We start from the raw sequence: 26826 nt of genomic DNA, 5'->3' as shown, positions 1-26826 counted from the left end.
TCACTTCTTTGCCCTAATAGCTTGCAGCAGTGGGACCCACTTTGACTTCTGAGATGAGGAGTAAGTGAGCTGTTTCAGAGCTCTAGGGTTCTGTGGGCCGTCGTATTCATCAGCCTCAGAAGTGATTTCCATCTTCTGGATGATCAGCTTGAGCAGGTGATGCTGTTTCTCGAGCAAAGAGGACATTGCTTTCAACCTGAAGGGAAGAGCGGATCAAATGCAGTGCATGTCTGACAACTTACACAGACTTAGATGAGAATAAAAAAGTAAATGTTAACTGATGCAACCACTGCACAGTTGTATTGAAATACTTGTTTTTGTTATGAAACTATAAGCAGACTCTATTTCAAATATTATTTTGAAAATTACATAATTTTATCTGAAACTCTCTAAAAGTAAGGTAGGTGAGATGTGAATCATTAGAGTTATGCCATTCATATTTGAATCTGAATTTAATTTGAATTGATGTTGCAAACAAAACTCCTAATTGCTTAATTAATTTGAATGTGTAGCTGATGGTGCATTATGGCTAATGAACACTAGAGGCTGCTCTCCCACAATTCTGAAAGGTGTGTGGCGGTGTTATTTTTGCATCATTTACATACTATTAAAATTTTAGTACTTGTTTTTGTGCCTTTGTCATTTGTTTTTTATTACTGCATCTATATAGTTTTTAAGTTTTAGTTATTTTAGTAGTCAAAGAAATATTGCTCTGATAATTAGCTTAAGTTTGAAAAATATTTTATTGTAGTTTTTTCTTTCAAGTTCTAAAAGTGTTTTTTTTTTTTGTTTATTTTTTTTTTTTAATGGTTTTAGTTGTAGTTAATATCAATAACCGTGGTTTGCAGTGTTCAGATTTTAAAACAACCAACAACAGCTTTATTTTCACTTACATGCATCAACGTGATTAAATGAGATTATGACTTTCTTCTTTCACACAAATACAATCGGAGTTATATAAAAATGCCCTGGCTCTTCCAAACTTTATAATGGCAGTGAATAGTGTTCGAGATTTTGAAGCAAAATAAAATGCATCCATTAGGGTGACCATATTTTAGTTTTCAAAAAAGAGGACGGTGGGGGCAGGATGCATACAGGGGGTGGGAGGTGTGTTGTTGGGTTTGAGGGGTTAAAGTAGCCCCCAAAGTAGCGCAATGACCAATCATAAAGAGGACGTATGGTCACTCTAGCATCCATTCATCATTAAAACCTGGGTTAAATGTTTGAAATATTGCATGAATTACATTTGAAACATTTTGCATCCTACCTATGATAAAACTGTGGTAGATGTTACATTTTGTGAAGGATGGCCACTGGTAGGAAGCCTTTTAGCTGTGTTTATGATCAATTTGCATAACATTCAGGGCCGTCCTTTGGACCTCGCACCGGGCCCCGCATCAGCTAGGGATGGCCCTGATAACATTGGCTGTAAAATATGCATTTTAGGCATGGAAATTTTGGAGTGTGGAGTTTTTATATTTGGGATATAGTCATTGCACTACTTTGAGAAGCATCCTGCCCCCACTGTCCTCTTTTTTGAAAACTAAAATATGTTCACCCTAGAAACACCGAACAAAACACCGGTCACAAATTAAAAGCACAAAACAAGGATTTGTAAAGAAAAATGTTGGAGGATTAAGATATAAGCCAAAGAGTAGCCTGGTTTTCCTTTGCTGTAAACAAAACTTGGTTCTCACAAGACTAGCATATTCTCACCGCTTCCACTTACGCTTACACTACCCCCCCACACCCCCTCGGAGCCGTGTGTAGCACTTTTTATGGTGGATGGATGCACTTTATTTGGCTTCAAAATCTGGACCCCTACCAACTACCTTTATAAAGCTTGGAAGAGTCTGGACATTTTTTAATATAACTCCGACTGTATTTGTCTGAAAGAAGAAAGTCATATACACCTGCTGTATGATGGCTTGAGGGTGAGTAAATCATAGGGTAATTTTCTTTTTTTGGGTGAACTATCCCTTTAAGCTTTTCCCTTTTGGTGCATTATTTCCTACCGCATCACAAAAAAAAGAAAAACTTTTTTTTTTCCAAATGTTTTGTAGAGGTTTCAGAAAAGTTGTTTAACAGCTTGGGACTGTACACTCAAAAGGTACACTTAATGTACTTTGAATACATCTTAAAATACTAATATATCCTTTAAAGGTAGTTTAGGTACAAATATATTTTTGAATGTTGTTAAAAGGTACAGAGATAGCTTAATGTCTCAGTGACAAGCTGTTGTACTTCTAAAGCTACAGTTTTGGCACTTTTGTTTCCTGACAAATGGTTTTATAGGCACATTATTGCATACAAAAACTGATAAACCTTCCCATTTTGTATAGTGGTGTTCAATAAATGGAGAAATATAAATCTTTTCTAAAAAGTTCACACTGAAACAAAAGTTTCTGCTTACTATTGAAATCAAATCCTTTATGCTGCTCTAGTTGGTGTTCCTGAGTAAACCCAAAACAAAGAGATCACCTGTTCTTTTGTTTGTGCAGCTCTCTCTCCAGAGGCCCTGCCTGCCGTGAGCAAAGGTTCAGACGGGTGCGAACTGTGTTTTGGATCTCACCATCAATGAGCGCCTGCATCAGCACTTTCTGTTTAACAAATTATTATCATTAAATGTTAATATTCATTCAAATGTCTTTTATATTGTTTATAAAACATTAGTTCACAGAATTTTATGAAAAATTCATGTGCGCCCAGAGTAGGAATAGCATTTATCGATAGACAAACCTTGCATTTATTGGGAAAGATGGTGATAGATGGTTTGTCCACTCGCTTCAGGAACCAGTAAGGTAGCTTCTCCTCAAGAGCAGTGTGAAGATCTATCTGTAATGAAGTGCTTTCTTGATTAATGTGGTGCACTAGATATGCTACTTATCCTTGTCTTTAGATCTTACTAGGTTTTGTAAAAAAATTCAGCAAAATGCTACTAAAAATGTACGTCAATTAGAGATATCCAGTCTGCTCACCTGCATGGCTATCCTCTTCAACTCTGCATTTCTCTGTACCTCTGCGATATCTCCTACTGCCAAACCAATCTGCAACGTGATTGAGACAAATAAGCCTAATACCGCCTAACAAATTGCAGCCATCATTAACAACAATAGCCGGCTTCCAGTAGGCCAGTGTTGAGTGTCCTACCATTAGGTTCATGAGAAGAATAGGCATGAGAAGCACAAAGAGCACAAAAACAAAATAGGTGACCCCTGGGAATGCCATGCGGCTATTTTCATAAGCGTTCAGAAATGTGCTCTGGTAGTTCAGCTCTCCCACTGTCATCACAAACGTCTGGGCTAGAGCCAGGCTGATGGAGCTGAACTCATCCTGTCGAAAGCAGCAAAAAGTAAACATCATTATCAAACCGCACCGATTTACCAAGACCTGACAGGTCTGTCATGCCGGGTTGATATGATCTCTTTGTTTGGACTTACCTGGTGGAGCATCAAAGCGTAGAAGGCCAATCCAAATGCGAGCAATAGGAAGATAAAGAGAATCATGATGCACACCAGGGTCCTTACGATTCCACCAAACATCACCACGTAAATTCCAATTCGCTCAAACCTGCCGTGTGAAAAGGGCATGTAAGAATTAAGATGTTTTATCCAAACGTTTTAGACTAGTTTTCAGAAATAAATTAAAAATTCATTAATTAATTAAATGCTAAAAGTGGCTTTTTAATCAGATCGTAATGTGTAGTATGAAAATGGGTGTTAATTTTTAGATTTGCAAAAGATTACATTTCACAGTGCTAATAAATTATTACTGTATCTAAAGATTGATTTTAAGTGAGTGTTAGATTATGCCAAAAATCAAGTTTTTTTGTTAGTTTTTTTACAAGGATGCATTAAATTAGTGAAAAGTGACAGAAATCTTTTGTAAAATTAGACATTCCTTTACTATTGCAAATAATGGTTTCCACACACCCACACACACACACACACACACAAATACTAACATTGCTAAAAGTTCTTGAGCACCAAAACAGCATATTAGAATGATCTCTGAAGGATCATGTGACACTGAAGACTGGAGTAGTGATGCTGAAAATTCAGCTTTGCATCACAGGAATTAATTGCATTATAAAAAGTATTAAAATAGAAAACCATTATTTTAAATTATAATAATATTTCACAATATTACTGTTTTTATTTTAAATCAAGTAGATGCAGCATTTGTGAGCATAAATGACTAAAACATGGGGAAAAAACTAAAAAACTTTGACTCCAAACTGCCGAACATTATAGTGTATTCTAAATGTAATAATATGGAAAATAAACATGCACAATATCAAACATCAACTGATATTGATATATCTATAAAAACTCAAATATTGGCTGATAACCCTTCTATAAATTTTGCTTTTCTTAAAGCATATACACTAAATACAATTTATAGTACTTCATTTTATTAATCAGCATATCATGTACTGTAATTAATTTGATAAGAAATTTAAATTGATAAGCAACCCTAGTAAATATAATATCTTTGAAATAAATCTAGAAAATGTGACTTGTTCATATGAAAATTCCAGGAAGACCACTAATACTAGACCTCTGAAAGTAGAGCATGAAGCCAATCCATGAAGTCAGAATGGCGAAAGCTCCAGCCTCCCATTGCCATGTGTTTTCTAAACTGAAGCACATGGGAATGACAAAGACTAAAGAGCTAATAGCTGCACACCAGTCAGCAGCGTTCGAGAAGTCCGTGAAGTAATTTATTTGCTGTAATGTAAAAGACATGAGGGGTTAAATAAAATCACCTTTAGGTGCCAAACATAGTGCAATTTGAATACCCTCACCAGTGACAAAGAGTACAATAGAGTACATAGAACAATGCATGCAAAATCTGAGCTGTGTTTTTATAGGTAAATCACTTGGCTGGAAGGCTTAGAGCCCTGCAAAGGAAACCCCACGGCAAAGGCATGCGTGTTTAATGTGCATCATGACATTTAAGATTAGTGACGGTTTGACTGCACTCTGCTGAGAGTCTCTGTAGTAGTATGAGAGGAATTTATAGTGGACACATTATGGGAAGTGATGACATAATTATTACCTGCTGAGCCAACTGCACCAGCTCTTTGCAAACAGAATACACATTCAAGACAAGCACCATGATTATACAGACTGAGATTAAACATTTTTGCTGGATGGAGAGAAAAGAGAGAGAGAGGGAGAGAGAGTATCATTACAACATTATCGCCAAATTAATCACATTTACATAATGACGGTATTAGTTTTCATTCATAACCCAACTAGCATATTATGCTAAATTAAAACTCGCTGCTATGGTGTGAGCATGTTCCTCAATCTCAAAAATGGATAATACTAATGCCAATATGAGCATAGTGTGCCATTTCTCAAAAGATAAATAGTAATGTGCGTACAAGATTAGACATACTTAATTTCATGGGGATTATAACCTTGAGTTGATGGGTTGGGAAGTTGATGAATGCCATTCAGTTCATAATGACACTCACTAAATTAAGTAATGGGACATGGACAAGGTTATAAGGAAGTGAATGCAAATGTGAACGGATATGCATGTGATTATGAATGATATGAATGAATAATTGGCTTGTCATTGAATAACAGATTAGGCCAATTTGACAACAAGGACCATGGGTCCTTCTGACCCCTATATAATGATGAAGGTTGACATTACAGGTGTGCTTTAAAGGAATTCCTCACCCAAAAATAAAATTTAAAAAAATTTGAAAATTTACTCACTCTCTGTTTGTTTCTTCATCAGAACAGATTTTGAGAAATTTAGCATTACATCACAAGTAGATGAGTTTGCTTCTTAATTTAGAATTACAACACTTGCTCTCCAATGAATCCTCTGCAGTAAATGGGTGCCGTCAAAATGAGAGTGGATAACGATTTGACAATAATCCACAAGTAATCCACATGACTCCAGTCTATCAATAAATGTCTTGTGAAGTAAAAAGCTGTGAAACAAATGCACCATTAAGGTGTTTTAACTTCAAACCGTTGCCAAAATTCAAATCTATAATCCATAATAAAGCTTCCTCCTGTGAAAAGTCCATGCCCTTTTATTCTCTCATATCAAAATCCACTGACATATTTGTTTAGAGCTGTTTTTGCTTGTAAATGATGCTTGATCTGTGCATATTTCTCTCCTGATTCAGACGAGACAACTTTTTCACTGGAGAAAACAGTATTATGGATAGAGGACTCATATTGTAACCAAAGCAACAGTTTGAAGTCAAAAACATCTTAAGGATGGATTTGTTTATTAGAAACATCCAGTTTTTATCTTCACAAAACATTAACTGATGAATGGAGTCAAATGGAATATTTGTGGATTATTGTGATGTTTTTATCATCTGTTCAGACTCTCATTCTGGCGGCACCCATTCACTGCAGAGGATCCATTGATGAGTAATTGTTGTAATGCTAAATTAAGAAGAAGCAAACTTGTGACCCTCAGGATGGCCTGAGGGTGAGTAGATTTTCATTTTTGGGTAAACTATTCCTTTAAATAATGCCAAATACTTTCTTAAAGCATTAGTTCAGCTGGAAGTGAACATTCTGTCATCTTTTACTCATTCTTATGTTGTTCCTAACCTTGAATTCTTCTGTAAAATATATAAGAAATTTTGAGAAATGTCTACTTAGAAATATTCTTCAAAATACCTGTTTTGTGTGTTTCGGTTCAGGTTTTAAACGACATGAGAGTAAGTAAATGACAATTTTCTCACATATGGCCACATATTTTCTATATACTCTAGGTAAAACACATACAATTCATATCTACTTGAAATCTTCAAAACTGTTTGTCAAGATAATAAGCTTGAATTAAAATAATTTGCTGTTCATTAATTTATTTTCGTATGCATACCTGTTCATTGTGATGTGACTGTAGTGTGATAACATTAAATTGTATGATTTGTTACCTTTAAATGAAAGGCAAGACCTTCATTCCTACAGTTGTTAATTGAGCGTGAAGATTTGTCCCATTCATTTTCTCTGGAATTGTCTGATTCCTTTTTTTTTATTTGACAATTTTGACCAAAATCTGGGATATGCCTAAATTAGTTTTAAAGTCAACATGTAAAAAGTAATGGGAATTTTCTACTCTTTTCATGAAAAGTGACCCCTAAATTGTTTCTAATAACACCCAGACCCTCCCTTGTGTTTTGACACCACTGATGTGCAGCACAACATCTAGAAGACAGAATTATATTAATAATTCTAAAAAGGTAATATAATTTCCCTCTCTCTTAGCGTTTATGACACTGTGTGACTTTGAAAAGTAATTCACAATCAATCTGATTGTCATTTAAATTCAACTACCATTATTCTCTTTCACCTTTCCCTTCTCTGCTTGTCACTGATACACATCTCCAGCTGTCATTTGTCCCACACATTACAGGAATTACACTCTACATTGTGTTCACTTCAACTCTTTTGAGCTCATCTCTTTCCTACAAGATGCAAGAGATCTCTGAACAAAGGCTGTCTACCTCTTTAAAAGATACAGGCACCATGATGACAGATGTGTTGTTGCCAAAAACTTCCTGCTTCGGTCTCAGATTGAGGATGAGGTACGTGAGTGGCAACAAGCCAAGCAGGTAGACAGCCAGGTTGAGCAAATGAACCTTGCTTCCATACGCCTTCCTGTCCGAATAAAACAAAATACCAGTAGGATATTCAAATGCTTATGCAAACCAGTCTATTTGTTTGAAGTGATGTTAACACTGCACTGCTGCTATTTTTAACTAGATGCACTAAAGTAAAATGCAGTGACTGTATTGCATAGGACTGTAGAAATTAACAAATCATAGTGACTTAAAGCATCCCGACCAGAACTGTTACACTACATCTTTAACATACCACTTCATCTCCAGGTATTTTTGGCTCACAGGGTGAGTGAGGAGCTCCAGACGGTTGTACTGCACCATGGCCTAGTGTGGTGCAAGAGTTACAATTTATTTTCACACTATTTTAGGATGCAGAAAGAATAGGAGTTTTGTGTTTAAGAATAGTGTACAATGAGGTCTAAAAGCCAGATATCACTAGATACAATGCTTATATATATATATATATATATGATGTAATATAATTTAAGGAGACTTACGTTCATAGCTGCCAAAGGCTGGTACTTCATTGTTTTGTCTATTTTAGCATTCTTCTTCAGCTGTATAGGAGCTTGAAGCCACCGAAAATCATACTTGATCTGCCAACAACATTAAACAATTGTACTGTATATCGTTAAGGAACCTCATTAATAGTCTTAATGCAACTTTTTGCACATTTGTGCAAGGCTTACATTATAATCTGAACTGTTGGCATCATGATCAGACTCTAAAATACACCGGTCCAGAAGGTGCTGTTCAGAAGAGAGTGGGGTTTCATGTCAAAAAATGTTATAAACAAATAAAGGTGCTTCAAAAGGTTCTTCAAGCGATGCCATAGAAGAACCATTTTTGGTTCCAAAAAGAACCATTTAGTCAAAGGTTCTTTAAAGAACCACCTCTTCCTTACCTTTTTTTAATCTGAAGAACCTTCTTTCACCACAAAGAACCATTTATGGAACCATTTAGACAAAAAGTTATTCTATGGCATCGTGAAGCACCTTTATTTTTAAGAGTGTAGATAGATTTTCATAAGGTGGAAAGTTAATATACAGACCCTGAAAGATTCTGGGAGAAACTCTATGATGTCCATCACGGCACAGCGGGATGTTGCTTTAAATGACTTTATTGCCTCGGCACACCTGCAGTGAATTAATATTGCTTTTTCAACATTTGGCAAACTGAGATGAGAAAAACAATATAGGTTTAAAAAATAAAACAAAAAACTCTATTTTGCAGAGTTTTGCAATGGTTGACCCTCAACCGATTCTCTCATATTGTTGCATTAAAAATTCTACTGTACACTGATATATATATAATATGAAATTAATACTGTCTTCCAAAAGGTGGTCATCTTGAATGTCTCCTTACCTCTCACTTTCGATGACAGCGTTCACTAGATCTTTTTTCTCATTACGCACAGCTTCATGCAAAAAAGAGTTTTCCGCATTGTTGAAAGTGATTTCAGCTCCTCTGTCCAATAACATCAAAACAGCACCTACATGTCCCACTTGTGCAGCAATATGAAGGGCCGTGTTCTGTTAAAGCATACATGTGATTAATAAGCCGTGTAGTTCAATTAAAATCATAAAGGACAATAATTACTTAGTTTAATGCATTTTTTATTATTATTATAAAAAATACAGTGTAAACAGTAATATTGTGAAATATTATAACAAAGTTTTCTAAAACAGTTTTCTATTTTAGTATTTTTTTTAAATGTCAAAAACAGTTCATATTTCAATATTAATATTTTTTGTGGAAGTTAAGAAAAAACTGCATTTGTGATTGTTTGGATCTTGTTCAGTTTTCCTATGGCTTAGTAATTGTATTTCTCAAACTGATTGTGTTGTTTAGGATTTTTACGCTGCTTACCTCATCTTCATTTGTTTCGTCCAGTAGTTTGACATTGGCTGCAAGGAGGATTTTCATTGTCTGCGTGTATCCCTCAGCCGCAGCATGATGTAAACAGGACCAGCCTTTGTAATCACTAGAGATTACAAAAGACCTTATGACAGAATGTCCAGCTGAATGAACTCACAATTGCAATTTGTGAAGCTGCTGCTAACTTAACTTGGAATATTAGCTTTTGAGATTTTGATGCAATTATGACCTGGTAGGGTTATTATCGTTAACTAAAACTAAAACCATCAAAAACAGTTAGGATTAAGGGGTCTAAAATATGTTCATGCAGAGTAAGGCATTAAAGGGATAGTTCACCCAAAAATGAAAATTATTTTGAAGTTTATCTGCTTACCCCCAGGGCATCCAAGATGTAGGTGACTTTGTTTCTTCAGTAGAACACAAACAAAGATTTTTAACTCAAACCGTTGCAGTCTGTCAGTCATATAATGTCAGTCAATGGGGCTTTGAGAGAAAAAAAAAACATACACAGGCAAAACCAAATGAAACCCTGCGGCTCGTGACGTAACATGGATGTCTAAAGACACGAAATGATCGGTCTGTGCAAGAAACTGAACAGTAATTATAGCCGGTGTGTGACACGTCTTCTTCTTCTTCTTGCTTTACAGCGGATCGCGGATTGGCACTCCTAATTGAGATTGTAGATAGAGTGTCAATGGTCCATTTGAGAGATAGGTGGCGGTAATGCACTATCATTACGAGCCGCAGGGTTTCATTTGGTTTTGTCTGTGTATGTTTTTTTTTTTCTCTCAAAGCCGTGAGTCCCATTGACTGACATTATATGACTGACAGACTGCAACGGTTTGAGTTAAAAATCTTTGTTTGTGTTCTACTGAAGAAACGAAGTCACCTACATCTTGGATGCCCTTGGGGTAAGCAGATAAACATCCAATTTTCATTTTTGGGTGAACTATCCCTTTAATATGTGCTTTATTACTAATAAAGAGCTAATAATCTGCGTACTAATATGCAACTAGTTAATAATGCGAACTTGTTCATAAACTAAAGTTTTACTAGATTTTCATTTAAAACATTTTAAAACATATTTCGTTTCAGCTATGTGCCAATTAAGGCAATCATTTTCATTTAATTTAAGCTGAAGTACTAAAATAACTAAACGCTAACTCTTAACAAAAACAAATTAAAAATAAAAATAAAAAACACCTTAATAAAAATGTCACACACAAGACTATACAAAAATGAAACTATAATAGTATCTCAATGATACTAAAATAAAACTGCCGGGTAATTATGTAAAAACGGCTTGTGATGAAAAATGTTGATGTTTCGCTTTCCCAAAAAACAATGGTGTACCTTTGAAAAAGCGCACCACTTCTGAGCAGCAGCTCCACAACTTGAGTGTGTCCTGCCCTTGAAGCAAGATGGAGGGGCGTCAAACCCTTTTCATCCCAATCGTTCAGCATTTTAGAGTCTGTGAGGCTCTCCAGCAGCCTTTTACATGTGTTTATTCGCCCATATCTGACAGAAATTGAAGAAAACACTTAATATTAGCAGGTTTAGGAGTGTATGAGATGTAAAAGCTTGGAGTTATGCTGCATTCATTTGAACTTGCGTTTTAATGCCTGCACAATACAGTACTCATACCTTTGATATGTTATTATAGGTTAAAACTTATTACTTATATAGAAGAAAATAAGCACAAAGATCTGATTTTCATATAGCTGTGACTGTATTACAAATGTTCTCACTCTGCAGCGAAGTGAAGAGCTGATTTCTTCTCCCGTGACTTTTGACCCACAAAGATATTGAGACCCAGCATATTTTTGACCGAATCGTGGATGCCAAGTTTGCAGGCGTAGTGCAGAGGAGTGCAGCCTTCAACATCCTCATCAGACAACATCTCCTTCACGGCGTTACACTGGAGGAGGCAATGAGCTCTTATAACTATATACAGAACATACTTAAGTTCAAAACACTGCATTATGTAATAATCCATAACACAGGTTCACTTGGACTCTTTAGGCTTTCTTTCAAAATGAAAGAGCTGTGTTCTGCATCTGACAAACTGAACTTAACGTTTAAGAAGGTTTTCACACCTGTAAGACTGTCTCGGGAAGATTTTTCAGCCCTCTTGGTTGAAGAACGACAAAGTGGAGGAAGTTGCGACCTGCTTCGTCTTTGATTCTGAAATCGGCACCTTTTTTCAATAAGACAATATGTTAAAGGGATAGTTCACCCAAAAATTCTGTCATTAATTACTCACCCTTATGTCGTTCCAAAACCGTAAGACATTTGTTCATCTTCGGAACACAAATTAAGATATTTTTGATAAAATCCTAAAACTGTCTGACCCTCCATAGACAGCAATGTAACTACCACGTTCAAGGCCCAGAAACGTAGTAAGGACATCGTTAAAATAGTCCATGTGACATCAGTGGTTCAACAGTACTTTTGTGAAGCTACAAGAATACTTTTTGTGCACAAAGAAAACATTGCCGTGGTATTCTCGTGGACACGTGATGAAGACTGACATGGAAGAGAAGAAATTGTTGAATAAAGTCATTATTTTTGTTTTCTTTGTGCTCAAGAAGTATTCTAGGCTGTCTAAGCAGGGTCAGAGAGCTCTCGGATTTAATCAAAAGTATCTTAATTTGTGTTGTGTAGATGAACGATGGTCTTACGGGTTTGGAACGATGTGAAGGTGAGTAATTAATGACAGAATTTTCATTTTTGGGATCTATCCCTATACACAGAAATGTGCATGCAAATCATTTTAAAGCCAGAATGCGTTGAAAATTGATAAAAAATGTTTACCAATTGACAGCAAAAATGCAACTGTTTTCCAGGCACAGCATTTTGAGGCCATCAGAAGAGGAGACAGTCCCTTACAGTCAGTGCAGTCAATTTCTGCTCCCTTTCCAAGACAAATGAGATCCAAATAACAGTGAATTAGCAACTTTATCTAAAGACATACGATGAGATATTGGACATCAAAGGACATACGATAAGATAATGAGATATTGGGTGCTTAATATTCGTCTTATCAAAAGATGAATCCATGCTTTCCAGCTTGCGGTTTCACAGAATGCACATACAGCAGAACGAAGGTTTGAGTTCGGATGTTTTAGCCGCTCACATTCTCACAAACAGTCAATCAAACATTTACCTTTGAAATAAGATATTCAGCCATCTCGACATGATCAAACAACGTGGCTCTATTAGGAAAAGAATGTCATTGTTAATCATTAAAGCATGGAAATCAATCAAACAAATGCAGCTGTGAATTGTAATAGGCCAAGCACGCTAATGGCACAACCTTTATTAATACATTTGCTTGGTCATAGCAAGAAAGTGCTTTAAACGCTATATGTAGAATAAAATAAAATATTGTACCAACAAGAATACATGTTAGGTGTACATATAAATATTAATCCAATTATACAGCTGCATATACTGTATATGCATATATACTGTATATATATATATATATAAATAAAGAGAGAGAGAGAGAGAAATGTATATATGTGTTCACTCTTAAAAATAAAGGTGCTTCAAAAGGTTCTTCACAGCGATGCCATAGAACAACCATATTTGGTTCCACAAAGAACCATTCAGTCAAAGGTTCTTTAAAGAACCATCTCTTTCTTACCTTTTTATAATCTGGAGAACCTTCTTTCGCCACAAAGAACCTTTTGTGAAACAGAAAGGTTCTTCAGATGTTAAAGGTTCTTTAAGGAACCATTTAGACAAAAAGCTTCTTCTTGGCATCGTGAAGCACCTTTATTTTTAAGAGTGTGTGTGTGTGTGTGTGTGTGTAGGCTATGACTATATTGAACTAAAACTTTTATCAGTTCTGTGAAGAAAAAAGAAAAACGTTCCTTTGGCACTTCGCCCCTATTTATTTTATAGTAAAGTCGTTTCATATTGCAACATCAGCCAAGGAATGCCTGTCGTGGTTCAAGGAATGCTCTTTAAGTTAGGTTGCTTTAATTAATGTTTCACCATATTTCACAGGGTTTTCTTGTACTCTAAATAAGTTATGTGGGTGAAATCCAGTGAGGATTTGCTTAAAAGTCCTATATGATCCTATCATGTTCTTATATTTCATGTTGCACTCCTAACACTGAATCTTAGAGCAGATCATTTAAAAGACATTTATTTTTACTTTTTTTTTTTTTTTTTTTTTTAGCAGTTTACTGTGTGCATTACTGTAAACATTTTATATCTATTTAAAGGGATCGTTCAGCCAAGAATGAAAACATTTCCCATTTCAGGATTTAAACAACACCAAATGCCACTGGCTTTTGTGCATCTCCTAATCAAACCAAACATAGACACAACACAAAACTTTATTCACAAAAAAAAAAAGTTTGTTCACAAACGTTTTTAAAATGTTCTCAATATACAGCTTAAAAAGATTTGGAATATACAGTAGCATCATTTGGACTTTTATGGTACTTTAACTGTGTCTTTTTTGGAGTTTGATAACCCCTTCACAGACACACCAAGAATGATAACTATAACTATAAAATAATTGTTCAAATTCTATGACAATAGGGAAGTCCACACCACAACTATAACAATAATGACAATATTGTTGAAATTATATTAGAATTTTTTTTCAGCTGATGAATGATAAAAACTTTGACAGCCAATCAGAATCCACCTGACTTTAAACAAGCTGTATATAGTTTTGTCTATTTTTGTGACTTTAAAGCCCCCTATAGTTAAGTGAGAGGAATTTACTTGCGTAAATATATCACGGTAGTAATTACAGTGGATAGCTGTACACAAGCATTTATTGCTGCTGCCCTTTTTGTGGAATTTCGTAACTATTCATCAAATATTCTCTCAGAACAGATATTTGGGGAGGAATGTGGAAAAGAAACAGAGCCAGGTGCCTTATTAATTCAGCGCACCATTAAAATGATTTTGAATCTGACATTTTAAGGTAAAAACATTGCAGGTCTTGAAAAAAATAATGTGAACTAAAACTTCAAACACACACCGATGCTAAAATGCAAAAAAGATGGTATTATTTTCATAAAACCTGGAAATCTGGAGCACCAAGATGAACTTCCTCATCTGCCCTGGCCAGACAAATCACCTGATTTGAATATCATCAAACCACCATGGGCAGTATTTGAAGAGATGAGTGAAAAGCAGATTCCTCCAACATCTCTGAAGTGATGGCATGCATACTGTATCTCAAAAGAAAAAACTCAAACGTTTTATGAATCTATGAAGGTTAGAAGCTCTATTTAAAGCAAATGGTGGTAAAACAACTTAAAGGAATATTGCCTATTCCCTGTACAAACAGTACAGTTGCTTTAAAGAGCTTGAGCATTTATTGCGGCAGACGACATAATCGCAGCACACACTAATAATAAACAGAGTTATTATACGTTGGTGTGGATACCAATATGTGACCCTGGACCACAAAAGCAGTCATAAGGGTCATTTTTTTTTTTTTTTTTTTTTATATTTATACATGCATAAATAAGCTTCCCATTGATGTATGGTTTGTTATGATAGGACAATATTTGGCTGAGATACAACTATTTGAAAATCTGGAATCTGAGGGTGCAAAAAAAAAGAAGAGAAAATCGCCTTTAAAGTTGTCCAAATGAAGTCCTTAGCAATGCATATTACTGATCAAAAATTGAGTTTTGATATATTTGTGGTAGGAAATAGCTTCATGGAACATGATCTTTAATTAATATCCTAATAATTGTTTGGCATAAAAGAAAAATCAATCATTTTGACCTATACAATTTATTGTTGGCTATTGCTATCAATATACCATGCTACTTATGACTGGTTTTGTGGTCCAGGGCCACATATAGTTATTGTTACAATAATCATTCATTGTGTGAACAGCCCTTTGGTCAGTATGTTTTGTATGGAAAACAGCAGCATGAACATGCTTCAGATTTGTCCTTTTTACTCCAGTCTAAAATGCCATTTTGAAATCAATTGTGAAAAAGTTGCAATTACAGGCAAGCTTCCAAAACTAACCTTTTTAGCAAATGTGTTCTAAATCTTAAAGACATTCTCCAGTACTAGCAACATCTTGGGCAATAGTATGGAATTTACTGCTTACTTTATTTGCTTTTCTTGGCATTTATGCCCATATCTTCTAACTTAACATGAAATGAGATTGCTTCAACTGCTCTAAGATAAACCAGGAGGCTAGGTCACATTATAACTACTTGAAAGCAGCATGGCATCACACTGACCTATGTAAGGGGGTCTGATTGGCTCCATCCCTGATGTTGATGATGTCTTCCACTTTGTTGTAAGAAGAAAGCATGATTTTGACGGCTTCCAGAGCACCCTGAGTGCAGGCAAAGTGGAGGGCCGTGGATTTGTCACACTGCAAAATAATTAAGCCACACACACACAGACACTGAGATGGAAGTCAGCTATTAGCTTGACATAAGTAGGAAAGGCAGGGTCAGGTAATGCAACAGGAGGGCAATTTCTCAGCTGCTGCACCAGTAACACAAACCATTAATGAGAGAGCACCCTGAATTGCTTTGGCAATGGACAGAACGGCCAAGCTCAGTTATAGGCGTAAGTGGCTGCAATTTGTATCAATTTAACTATCTGAAGCTATTACTGAATGCATCAACCCTGCTGCTACGGACTGAAGACAACAAATGGAGGAGTGCAAGTGTGTTTGTGTCTGTGTGGTCGAGACCGAGAGTCAGGAAATCTGGATGCTTTTGTATTCATTGCAGGCCACATTTGTTTATGGCTGCATTTCATGAAAAGATTATTTTTGTCTTTCTTTCAGAATCATGACATTATAGCTTGAAATTAGGCAATTTGGTTCTATTTGTCCCCAAACTTCTCAGTTAGCTTCAGTGTGGTTTAATGCATCAAAAAGCTTTTACAGAAATAAGTCTTGATGATAATGGGCTCATGATTATATTACTTAAATTTGCTGACTATCTTATTACAGCTGTGGGAGGAGTTTGATAAAATATGTTTGACAAAATTAATATTGGTGGAAAATCTAGTCAGTGGAAAGATGGAACCTGAAACCACCGGGTGCACTGAAATTGGCATGAGTTTTTTGTTTCTAGGCCATTATATAGAAGCCCATTTCCACCCCTTAAGAAAAAATGCCTTGGTAAATCATAATTATGCACCAGAATTATAAGATGTTAATAATTTACAGAAAAGTCAAAATTACGTTACTAATTATAAGATAAAAATGACGACATGATTTTGTCATAATTTTAAGTCAAAATTTTAATTATGTCATCAATTTGACTTTTTATCTAATAATCATGACTTAGTATCTCATAATTTTAAATTATGACATTACAAATTCTGATTTACCAGAGCATGTTTTTTCTTATGTAGTGGAAATTGGGCTACTAAATTATTTAGTGTGAAGGTAATATATAGAAACCAAAGTTCACCTTTGAGCTGTTGTTGGCACAAGAGAGATTGAGATAAAGAGCCCAGAAAGTCATTTTATTTCATAAAAGTACTTTCTTTTTTGCCTTTATTCAACAATTATCTAATTATTATGCCAGAGTGCTGCCTACAGAGGACACTGCTCTGATAAACTTGCAGTGTTTAATAGTTTATCCAACAAAAAAAGAAAAAGAAAATTCTGCCATCATCCTCATGTTCCAAACCTGTATGACTTTCTATCTTCTGTGGAACATAAAATGAAACACTTTGAAGAACAGTTTTGGTTACCATTGACTTCCATTGTATATGGACAAAAAACACTGAGACATTTCTCAAAATATTTTATTTTATGTTCCACAGATGAAAGAAATTTCATTTTTGGGTGAAGTATTAAGGTTCTCTCCAATCAGTTTATAAAAATCTAAGAACTTTTTTACAATACAGTTCAATGAGCAGCCACAGACTCCCTGCCAAAAAAAAAAAACTATTTCTATTTCATCACAAGATTTGGGCCATTTGATTTCTTTGATCATTTTAGTTATGCTTGTTAACTTTCATATTTAAAATGAGATTTTTATACCTGTTGAAACAACACTTACCTGTTGCTGATCCACTCTGGCTCCTTTAATGACGCAAAGTTTGATCACCTCAATGTTGCCCCCACGTACAGCCAGATGGAGGGGGGCACTTTTGGTTTTATCCAAATAATTAATGTGCACTGAAGTGGAAAGGCCCAATTCTTCTCCTTTATAAGGGTGAGAAACAGTAGAGATCAAGAGTACAGCTTTTTCCATACTTGACAATTCATACAGAGGAAAAAAAGTAAGTCGCTTTGGATAAAAGCGTCTGCTAAATGACTAAATATATAATATATAAATATAAATATATAAAGTGGCAAAATAAAATGGTCATTATTTCTTTGCCTCATGTCTTACTAAACATGTACAGTGAAAGGGGCCAAAATAACAAAAACAAACAAACAAAAAATGTGTTTCATACAACTCATGCTCTATATTCAAAGTCTTCTGGAGTCATACGATAGCTAAAACTTGGAATGTAGGAATGTTGGAATGTCCCCTTTTGCAACTTTTTTGAAGTGCCAGTCCTTTTTTTTGCATCAAGTCACCATTTATTGTAAATTCATGGAAAAAGAGGTTTACATTATTCAAACTTACTACAGGAAAAACAAAGAAATACTGGTTTGGAATGACAGGAGCGTGAGTAAAAGATTACAAAATTTTCATTATCAGTTGACATTGGCTGACATTGGCCGATGTCAAAACCCTCAATCACAACGAAAGCATGACTGCTTTGTTTGGTCACCATGTGACATGCTTGCAAATAGCTCTGGAGGCTGGCAGTCACGTTTGACATGTTGACCCTTCTATCTGTTTTAGCTGTTTTGCATTTAAGAATCTGAAAATATTGGGCTGCATTGTAAATGAAAACTGTGTCATCTGTCTCTCCGCCAAAGGGAGCTGTCAGAAAAGCCTACAAATATTTATATCTGGAACACATCATTCCAGAACAGAAGACCACCCGTGTATTGTGCACAATCACAATGCCTGTCTAAACAGCATGGTGAATGGGTTGAGAGTGGATTTGTCATGGTGAATTGGTGGAATAAGAATATTAAATTCACTTGCCAATTTCCAAAACCAGCTCCATGGCCTCCTTGGCACCTGCAAAAGCAACCGTATGGATAGCGTAGTGACCCAATTTGTTCTGAATACACATCTTGGCACCATGTTTGAACTGTAGGGAAAGAAAATAATCTATTTTATTACACAATATGTGGGAATGAGGATTCTGTCAGTCACCTTTTTTTTTTTTATTGCCCTTTGTACTCACAAGAAACTGAATAGCTTGGCAGTTATTGGTGCAGCAGGCCATCATCACAGGGGTGTTTCCCAGATCCCCCTCCAGATTGGCATCTGTTTTGTCACAGGACTGAAAAAGGACCTGTGCCAGACACAAACAAAATGATCATCAGTTTCCGCAAGGCACTCAATCAGTATAATTCTTCCAGCATTTCACCCTGACAGGAAGCAGATTCTTCACAGAAGACGCCCTTAAGTTTCCCATTGAGCTATCCGTATGCTATCGAGCAATATCATGCAAGCAACAGTGTTGTTGTTGGGAATATCAGTAAGACTGTGATTTGACCATAGGCATGAGGCCACAGGTAATTACAGAGTATTTTTTATCCAACTTATTTTCAGTTAGTTGTTAAAGCTACCTGTCTATTTTTTTAAGTATTTTAATATATCTTAAACATTTTATGAAAAACATTTTATTCATTTTAGTTTATTTCAAAAACCAAACTGCCTCTACTAATGAAAAACAGTTCCAAAAAAGTCATGGCAGAATCACCCGCTGTGTCTCCATGTTTCATTCCTGTGAATGGGTTGAATGAAAAATTCAATGACTCACTTGTAAAGACACTGGCTCAGTTCACAAAAGCATATTAGCATACTACTATTACAATTAGAAATAATAATGCTATGCTAGCATGCTATTCTGAAATCTTTTTGCACTATGCGCTGCTTCCCACAAAATCTCTCTTTAATCTGCACAACAATTTAATGTACGAAATATATATACAATTTTTCTTTTTATTTCTATCTTTTTGCACAATTTCATGTACAGTATATATGTAAAGTTCTTGTACAGTCTCAGTTTGTGTATGTCTAGGCAACTAGGTATAGTAGTTATAGTATTTATAGTATATGTATAGTCAGATACTCAGTTTTTTTTTCTCTTATTCTTGCATTGTTGTATTTTTATCTTATGTTTAACTAGTATGTAGCACCGTGGTTCTGCGAGACACAACATTTTGTTCCACTATATGTCCACACATGTAGCAGAATGACAATAAAGCTCAACTTGACTTGACTTGAATTCAGGCAGTCACTTGAATGAACAAAAATCAGAATCAGAATCAGAATGAGCTTTATTGGCCAAGTATGTTTACACATACGAGAAATTTGTTTTAGTGACAGAAGCTCCACAGTGCAACAGAAAGACAGCAAAAGGACAGGACACAGATAATAAAGAATAATACAAATATCCAAATAGGCAATGTACAAAACAGCAAAAACACAATATATAATATAGACAATTGCGTGTACAGGTCTGATATGTGCAAAATAATTGATATGTGCAATAAATAATTCACATAGGCCTATCAGTCAGACAAAATTGCATTGCAGCAAATCCTTTAAATTTCAAGGACAAATATTACATACTTTTTTTTATTATTATTGAATACAATTATAAAATAAAACAAATTATAATCGGGCCTGTTTTAGGCTTTCCCTTATTTTTATATTTTAGACGGTGACGGGGAAATAATGACTCACGATCTCCTCACTGGACGCGCAGAGAGAAATATATGCATCTTAACGGATTACATAGGCTAATGAAGAGTTTTTGCTTTGCTTTTCATTATTTTTGTTTTAAAGTAGTAATTTAAAGCTTTCTATAGATTTATCATATCTGTGAGCCAGTTTCGAGTTGCCGAGTTGCGGTTCGAAGCGCTCTTGTTCAAGACCAGCAGAAAGCGCATTCTCTGTTTTCCTATTTTATAAAAGCACAATGTTTATATTGTGAATGCACACAAATAAAAGTAGACCCTTTACAGTTCCAAATTATATATTACTCTTACCTTTATGAACAAAAATCACACGGCGTATTTTAAGTTGTTTTTACTGTAAGTGACCACGCTGGAGCCTCCGTGTCCTAAAGCTCGCTTCAGCTTCCACTCTCCACACAAACTCAAAGATGAGTTTACAGTTTACAGTTGCCCACAGAAAAAAACAGGGGGTGCTGCAGTACCCTCAGCACCCTGTTCCCGCGCCCCTGGTTGTACCAATGATTTGCTCAGGTGGTGCATCCAAATATGCCAATTTACATACTGTCCAAATTCATTGTAGTTAAAAAACAGTAGATTAAATGTACCCAGATTATTTACTACTTCTGCCACCTGAGATACAGAAATGCATCATCAATGGACACTTTACTATCCCATGAAGCCACAGGAGAGGAGTTGTGAATGGCAGTGAATCGACATGGGAAAGTGACAATATGGCGGAGGTAGTTCATCCAAATTTCTTTCATACTATTAATATTTACACTAGAACATACTTTTTTAATAGTCACAAAGTACATTTTAAGTAGGTAGGTAAGTAGGCGATTTAGGATGCAGCTACTGATTTGTGGACGAATCAGTTGCGTAAATGATTCAAATGACTCACTCATAAAGAGTGACATAAAGTCATCGTCTACTTAATAATGATGCAACCTGCAGAAACAGTAACTAAAAAATCTCCACCACCAAAACAGAATGACAGTCTCAATAACTGTCAGTCTGTTTATTATGAATGAAAATGTACAAGGTGTGATTTCAAGCTCAACTATATAGGCCATGATGCGCCTCCTTTAAGCATTTCAGAAATTTGAATTTGTCAAGACTAACATTGAAAACTATTACTATAACTGTTACTATAGCATACATATTTTCATATTGTCTACATAAATGTTTAAATTTTTTGGCAATAACATGATTGAGTGTCACTCACCCTGAAGCTTGTGCACATATAGCATATGAATTGAGGGAGGGGTGAACTTTCTGACCAATAAGAGTGATTACTTTCTAAAACAAAGCAAACACTTGTGTCCTTATATTTCAGATTCAGTGACTGAGTATCCCCACCACCAAAACAGACTGACAGTCTCAATAACAGAATGATTTCTGAAGTATCATGTGATGCTGAAGACTGGAGTAATGGCACAATAATAAATTACATTTTAAAATGTATTAAAATAGAAAACAGTTCTTTAAAATTGTAATAATTTTCACAAATATTATTGTTTTACTGTATTTTTAAGGAGATAAATGCAGCCTTGGCGAGCTTGAGGCACTTTTGACCAGTACAGCATATCTGATACACATTGTGACAAAATATTCAACAATATTGCTAACAGCATATCTACTGCTGGTCCCTACCCTGACTGCAACACCTGCAGATTCCCAGCCGCATGTGTGACTGACCTCTACTAGATGATTGTATCTCTTTGTGACAGCCAGATGCAGAGGGCCCATCATGGCGCTGTTGAGGATGTTGGGGTCAGCGCCCAGCTCCAGCAGTAACGCGCAGCTCTGCTGTTGATCCTGCTCTACAGCCCAGTGCAGGGGAGTTCTGCCCTGCTCGTCCTGTACATTCAGCTCTACACAGCAAGAAACACTGAATTTATATGGAGTGGTTGGTGCGTTCTGGACAGTACATTGACTAAGTGTTCAGAGGTAAGCAGTATGTCACAGCGACGAGCCCAAATACCTGACGCGAAAAGGCACGAATGATTTAAAAATACATAACAAATTCTACCAATTCATAAAAAATATATTTGTTAGACTGATTCATTAGTGATATTTTTAATTAACAAATGTTTAAAAAAAATACTAAGCAATTGTGAGCATGTCATGTGAAGCCAATAATTAGCAAAATTCAGGGTGTTTTCAAGCCCAACTATATGGGCCATGTTGCGTTTCAGAAATCTGTATTTGGCAAGACATTGAAAACAGATACTATAGCGTACATATTTTCACATTGTCCACATAAAAGTTTTTTAAAAATTTTTGCGATAACATGATTGAGCGTTACTCGACCTCAAGCTTGTGCACATATAGCATATGCATTGAGGGAGGGGTGAACTTTCTGAGTAATAAGAGTGATTACTTTCTATGTCCTTATATATTAGAGAGAGAGAGGGGGGGTGGGGGGGGGGGGGTTCTGTAGTGTGTTTTGGGACATATTCCATTAGGATTTATTGGTTTTAACAAGCCACCAATAGAAGGTGACCAGTTACCAGTAGAGACCAACAGGGTCCATTACAGTTTCCATTAAAAACAATACAAGTCTCATTATAACCAGTAAAACCATTACAAATTTTGTGATGGTGTATATTGTTTTTTTCAACATTACATGTTATTACAAATGCCTGTAAAGTGAGCCAAAGGCCTGGTCATTGTTGCTGTTACACTTACAGGATGATCAAGTCCTTGTTTAATTGGCTATTGACCAAACATTTAATTCAAATATCCACTTAATCTTTCATTTTTGGCCACCTTTTTGCTACAGTTGACACAGCCTCTATAATTTCTTCAACAACAAAAAAACATGTGAACATCACAACCCTTACAAAAATTAACCATGGTTTTCGTAGTAAAACTGCTTAATTTTCTATTGCGTGATTTCTGAATACTTGAAACCATTAAATCAATAAGACAACTGTATTACTGCCATAGGTAACTGTCTAGAGCTACAATTGTAATTTGTAAATAATACAATTTAATTACAATTTATTTATTTATTTACTTTTATATGTTATTAAAGTTCTATTTTAACCCCTATTGTAGGTGGGGTTTTTTTACTTCCATAATATTTGAGGGAGGGAGCACAACAATAGAATCCTGCTTAGGGCACCCATTTGGCCAGCAGCGGCCCCGATAAAAATGTCTCCACGATCTGCTTTTGAAGAAATATTGTTGTATCTTGCTACAGGGCACATTCTATCAGCTGCAATTCTGGCACTGCCATATCAATATACTGTACAGTGCCACATACATTCACATCAGTAAGAAGATATTTTGAAGAATGCTGGTAACCAAACAGTTGCTGGTCCACATTGACTTTGACAGTAGGGGGGGGGGGGGGGGGGGGGGGGGGGGGCACTATGGAAGTCACTGTGGACCAGCAACTGTTTGGTTTCCACCTTCTATAAAATAGCGTTTATGTTTAGCAGAAGGAAACTCAGGTTTAAAACAACTTTTGAGTGAGTAAATGAAGGTATAAAAATAAAACACTAGCCTATTTATTTTAATTCTTGGGTGAATTATTCCTTTAATGTTACTAAAACACCAAACACAAAGAGAAAAATCACTCACTACTCTTGACTGAAAAACTTTAATATAGTTTATTTAATAGGAATCAATCTGTATAGTGTTTTATTTTTATATTTGTTCATTCAGTTTTCTTGAATGTTCCTGCTAAATACACCTATTGTACCTGAAAATAAAACACTGTTTATTTTATTTGTATATTGTGTGTGTTTGTAATGTGTATCATTATTCTCATTTCTTAATAACAAAGATAAAATCTTCACCCACTTTGGCCTAAATATCTGCCATACTTTTTATATTTTGTTACCTTGAAAGGCTTTGTCTTTATAATAGGGAAATTAGTTTGGCTGTAATGCTCAGACAGCTTACAAAATATAAAAACCAACATGACAAAGAATCGTGATAAAATCGTGAAGCCCCTAGCCGAGGGGGAACCCAAAACACCCCCCCCCCCCCCATTTCGCCCCTGCCCCTCCGGAGGCCTGTGCACGCCACTGTGCTAGGGTGTAGGTTAAGGGGTTAGTTATTTGGTTCAGCATTGTGCGCACCATCAGCACTGTGGTTGACATGACCAATGAAATCATTTAGAATTGGCTGATGGGTGGTGATTGCACTTTTTTTGTTGTATCGCATGTATTTAGCTGGTTGGTCAACTGATCTCCCATTCTAACCAGCTAACAAATGCCTAAACACAGACCAAACTGATCATCTTAGACAATCTGGGAGACCAGCTTCCCACCTTGGGCTGGTTTGTTTATTTCAGCAGGATATTGCTCTGTAATTGATATAATTAGGAAGAGAAATGCGCACTCTGAATATCATTTGGTCTTTTTCCATCGTAGTGAGTGAACTGGTTGCTCTGTTTTGTCGATGATTTATTGAAGTACTGCGTTCACAATAATCCTCCCTGTGACGTAAATGTGTGATCCCTGGGGAGATTATGTGATAGTTTTATAATCATTAGAACATAATGAGACATTGACCTGATGTGATCTGAATATCAAAAGACTGGGTGAATAAACAAAGCCTAAAGACAAGGCCTTCAGAACTACATCTATATATTTACAATGCAATTAGTGCAAAACAAAGTCTCAAGTGTAATATTTTCAAAAGATTTTGTTTGTTATGATGGTTAAAATGTCATTTTATGCAGATTAAGTAGTTGATTTATTTGCTGCCTCAAAGTTGGATCCCTTATTTCCTAGAACTGGATCCCAAACCTTAAAATCCTTTGCTTCCTTTTTTACTGTTCTAGTGTTATGACTATCTACAAACTGTCAGTTAAATTTCTGGGGTGTCATCTTTTCATTTAAAATGAAAATGTCAGATTTTGGTCTTTTCTGGACTTCCAATAACTTTCAGTCTTTAGATGAGTTTACCCATTCAGTGAGACAACTTTTAATATCCCTGACAACTTTGTAGTCCCATTTAGCCACTTAGCAAATGCCTTTTTATGATGAGTAAAAGCTTAAAAAAAAAAAAAAAAAAAAGCTTATGTTTTTTTTTATGTTGTAGAATAAAATGTGTAAATATATTTAGCTTGTGTTAACCACAGACCTTATCTCAGGCAAAAAAATTAAAAAAGCTAAAATGCCAACTCATTTTCAGGTTTTGGCGCAGTGCAGAGGTGACTGTGACAGGGCTAGACTCGGGAACAGAAGCCCTGTCTGGCTAGACTCTGGGACTGGAGTCCTCACTGGGCTAGACACGGGAACTGAAGCCAGAGCCATCTCGACGCTGGTCAGGGACTAGAGCCATCTCTCGATGCTGGTCAGGGGCTAGAGCTGATTCGGGGCTATGCTCTGAGGTGGGTGCATGGTCAGAATTGGATTGTCGTGCAGGCTTTACCCTGAATTCTGAGTGGACTCATAACAGAACTCTGGAGTTGGAATGGACTCGGAGCTAGTTCGGACTGTTGGGGACACTATACTGTAAAAAGCACCGTCCTTCGGATGAGACGTAAAACTGAGGTCCTGACTGTCTGTGGTCATTAAAAATCCCAGGATTTCCTTTGAAAAAGAGTAGGGTGTTACCCCGGCATCCTGGCCAAATTTGCCCATTGGCCTCTTACCATCATAGCCTCCTAATCATCCCCATACACTGATTGGCTTCATCAATCTGTCTCCACCAATAAGCTGGTGTGTGGTGGGCATTCTGGTGCAAAATGGCTGCCGTCGCATCATCCAGGTGGATGCTGCACATTGGTGGTGGTTGAGGAGATTGCCCCTTTCTATGTAAAGCGCTCTGAGTACCCAGAAAAGAGCTATATAAAATGTAATGAATTATTATTATTATTAAATCTGACCCATTTCTTTTGTCACATTCAGATTTACCCCTATCCATTCAACAACCATTGGTTAAACCAAAGTCACAGCTCTACATTTTTTCCTTTTTGATAATCTGTTTCACTCAGTTGTGTTTCAATACAGAAATAAACATCAGTCGCTACTTTATTTACATCACAACTCTACAACTTTGTCAAGGAGTAAGTCTTACCCTCAGGGCCCACGACAGAAACAATGAGGCGAATTATGTCCACATTGCCTCCAGCTGAAGCATAGTGTAGTGGACTAGCTCCATTCTCATCCCTGAAGCTTAGCTGTTCCGGACTTTTCCGGCTCCGGTGATCGATGGCAGAGGCCTTCCCTATGAAAGCCAACTGGCAAGAGGAATAGATTATGAAAGCATCTTGTCAAGGAAAGAAGCACAATGTAATATAAGTAAGATTCAGTTCAACCAATTGCTATTGTACTGGATCATCTTCTGTAAATATTTATACCCCCCCCCCCCACCCACAGCCCTCCAAAACACATACAGTGTATAAGAGAAACAACACCCACCTCAAACACATCTGCAGAATCCAAGTCTGTTTCCTCCTCATTTATCACACATTTGTAGAAGCTGTTTTGCCTCACAAACTCCTTTCCAAACTGCATTTGGTGAGCTTAGTGAGGATATTCTGTAAAGACAAGTCAACCGTTGATATTAATAACATCTAACATCC

The 26826-nt window shown here is 36.1% G+C and overlaps 1 protein-coding gene across 1 annotated transcript; it reads right to left on the bottom strand.

Moving 5' to 3' along the window:
* LOC306862946 (transient receptor potential cation channel subfamily A member 1-like) lies at nucleotides 1–26758 on the bottom strand (the record flags this gene model as incomplete). The annotated part of the gene is made up of 27 exons (XM_079406056.1): nucleotides 1–196; nucleotides 2482–2600; nucleotides 2740–2835; nucleotides 2979–3047; nucleotides 3151–3333; nucleotides 3441–3570; nucleotides 4561–4730; nucleotides 5062–5151; nucleotides 7496–7649; nucleotides 7866–7936; nucleotides 8110–8208; nucleotides 8302–8361; nucleotides 8664–8748; nucleotides 8978–9144; nucleotides 9482–9596; nucleotides 10844–11008; nucleotides 11239–11408; nucleotides 11587–11687; nucleotides 12305–12452; nucleotides 12657–12705; nucleotides 15730–15866; nucleotides 17521–17666; nucleotides 18568–18676; nucleotides 18773–18883; nucleotides 21975–22150; nucleotides 26319–26481; nucleotides 26663–26758. The coding sequence occupies 27 exons, from the start codon at nucleotides 26756–26758 to the stop codon at nucleotides 1–3; spliced, it is 3375 nt and encodes a 1124-aa protein (XP_079262182.1).
* Nucleotides 26759–26826: the final 68 nt, after the last annotated feature.

This window comes from Barbus barbus, assembly GCF_936440315.1.
Source record: "Barbus barbus genome assembly, chromosome: 44".
In the NCBI taxonomy this organism is placed as follows: Eukaryota; Metazoa; Chordata; class Actinopteri; order Cypriniformes; family Cyprinidae; genus Barbus; species Barbus barbus.
This window is presented reverse-complemented; position numbering and strand designations above follow the sequence as displayed.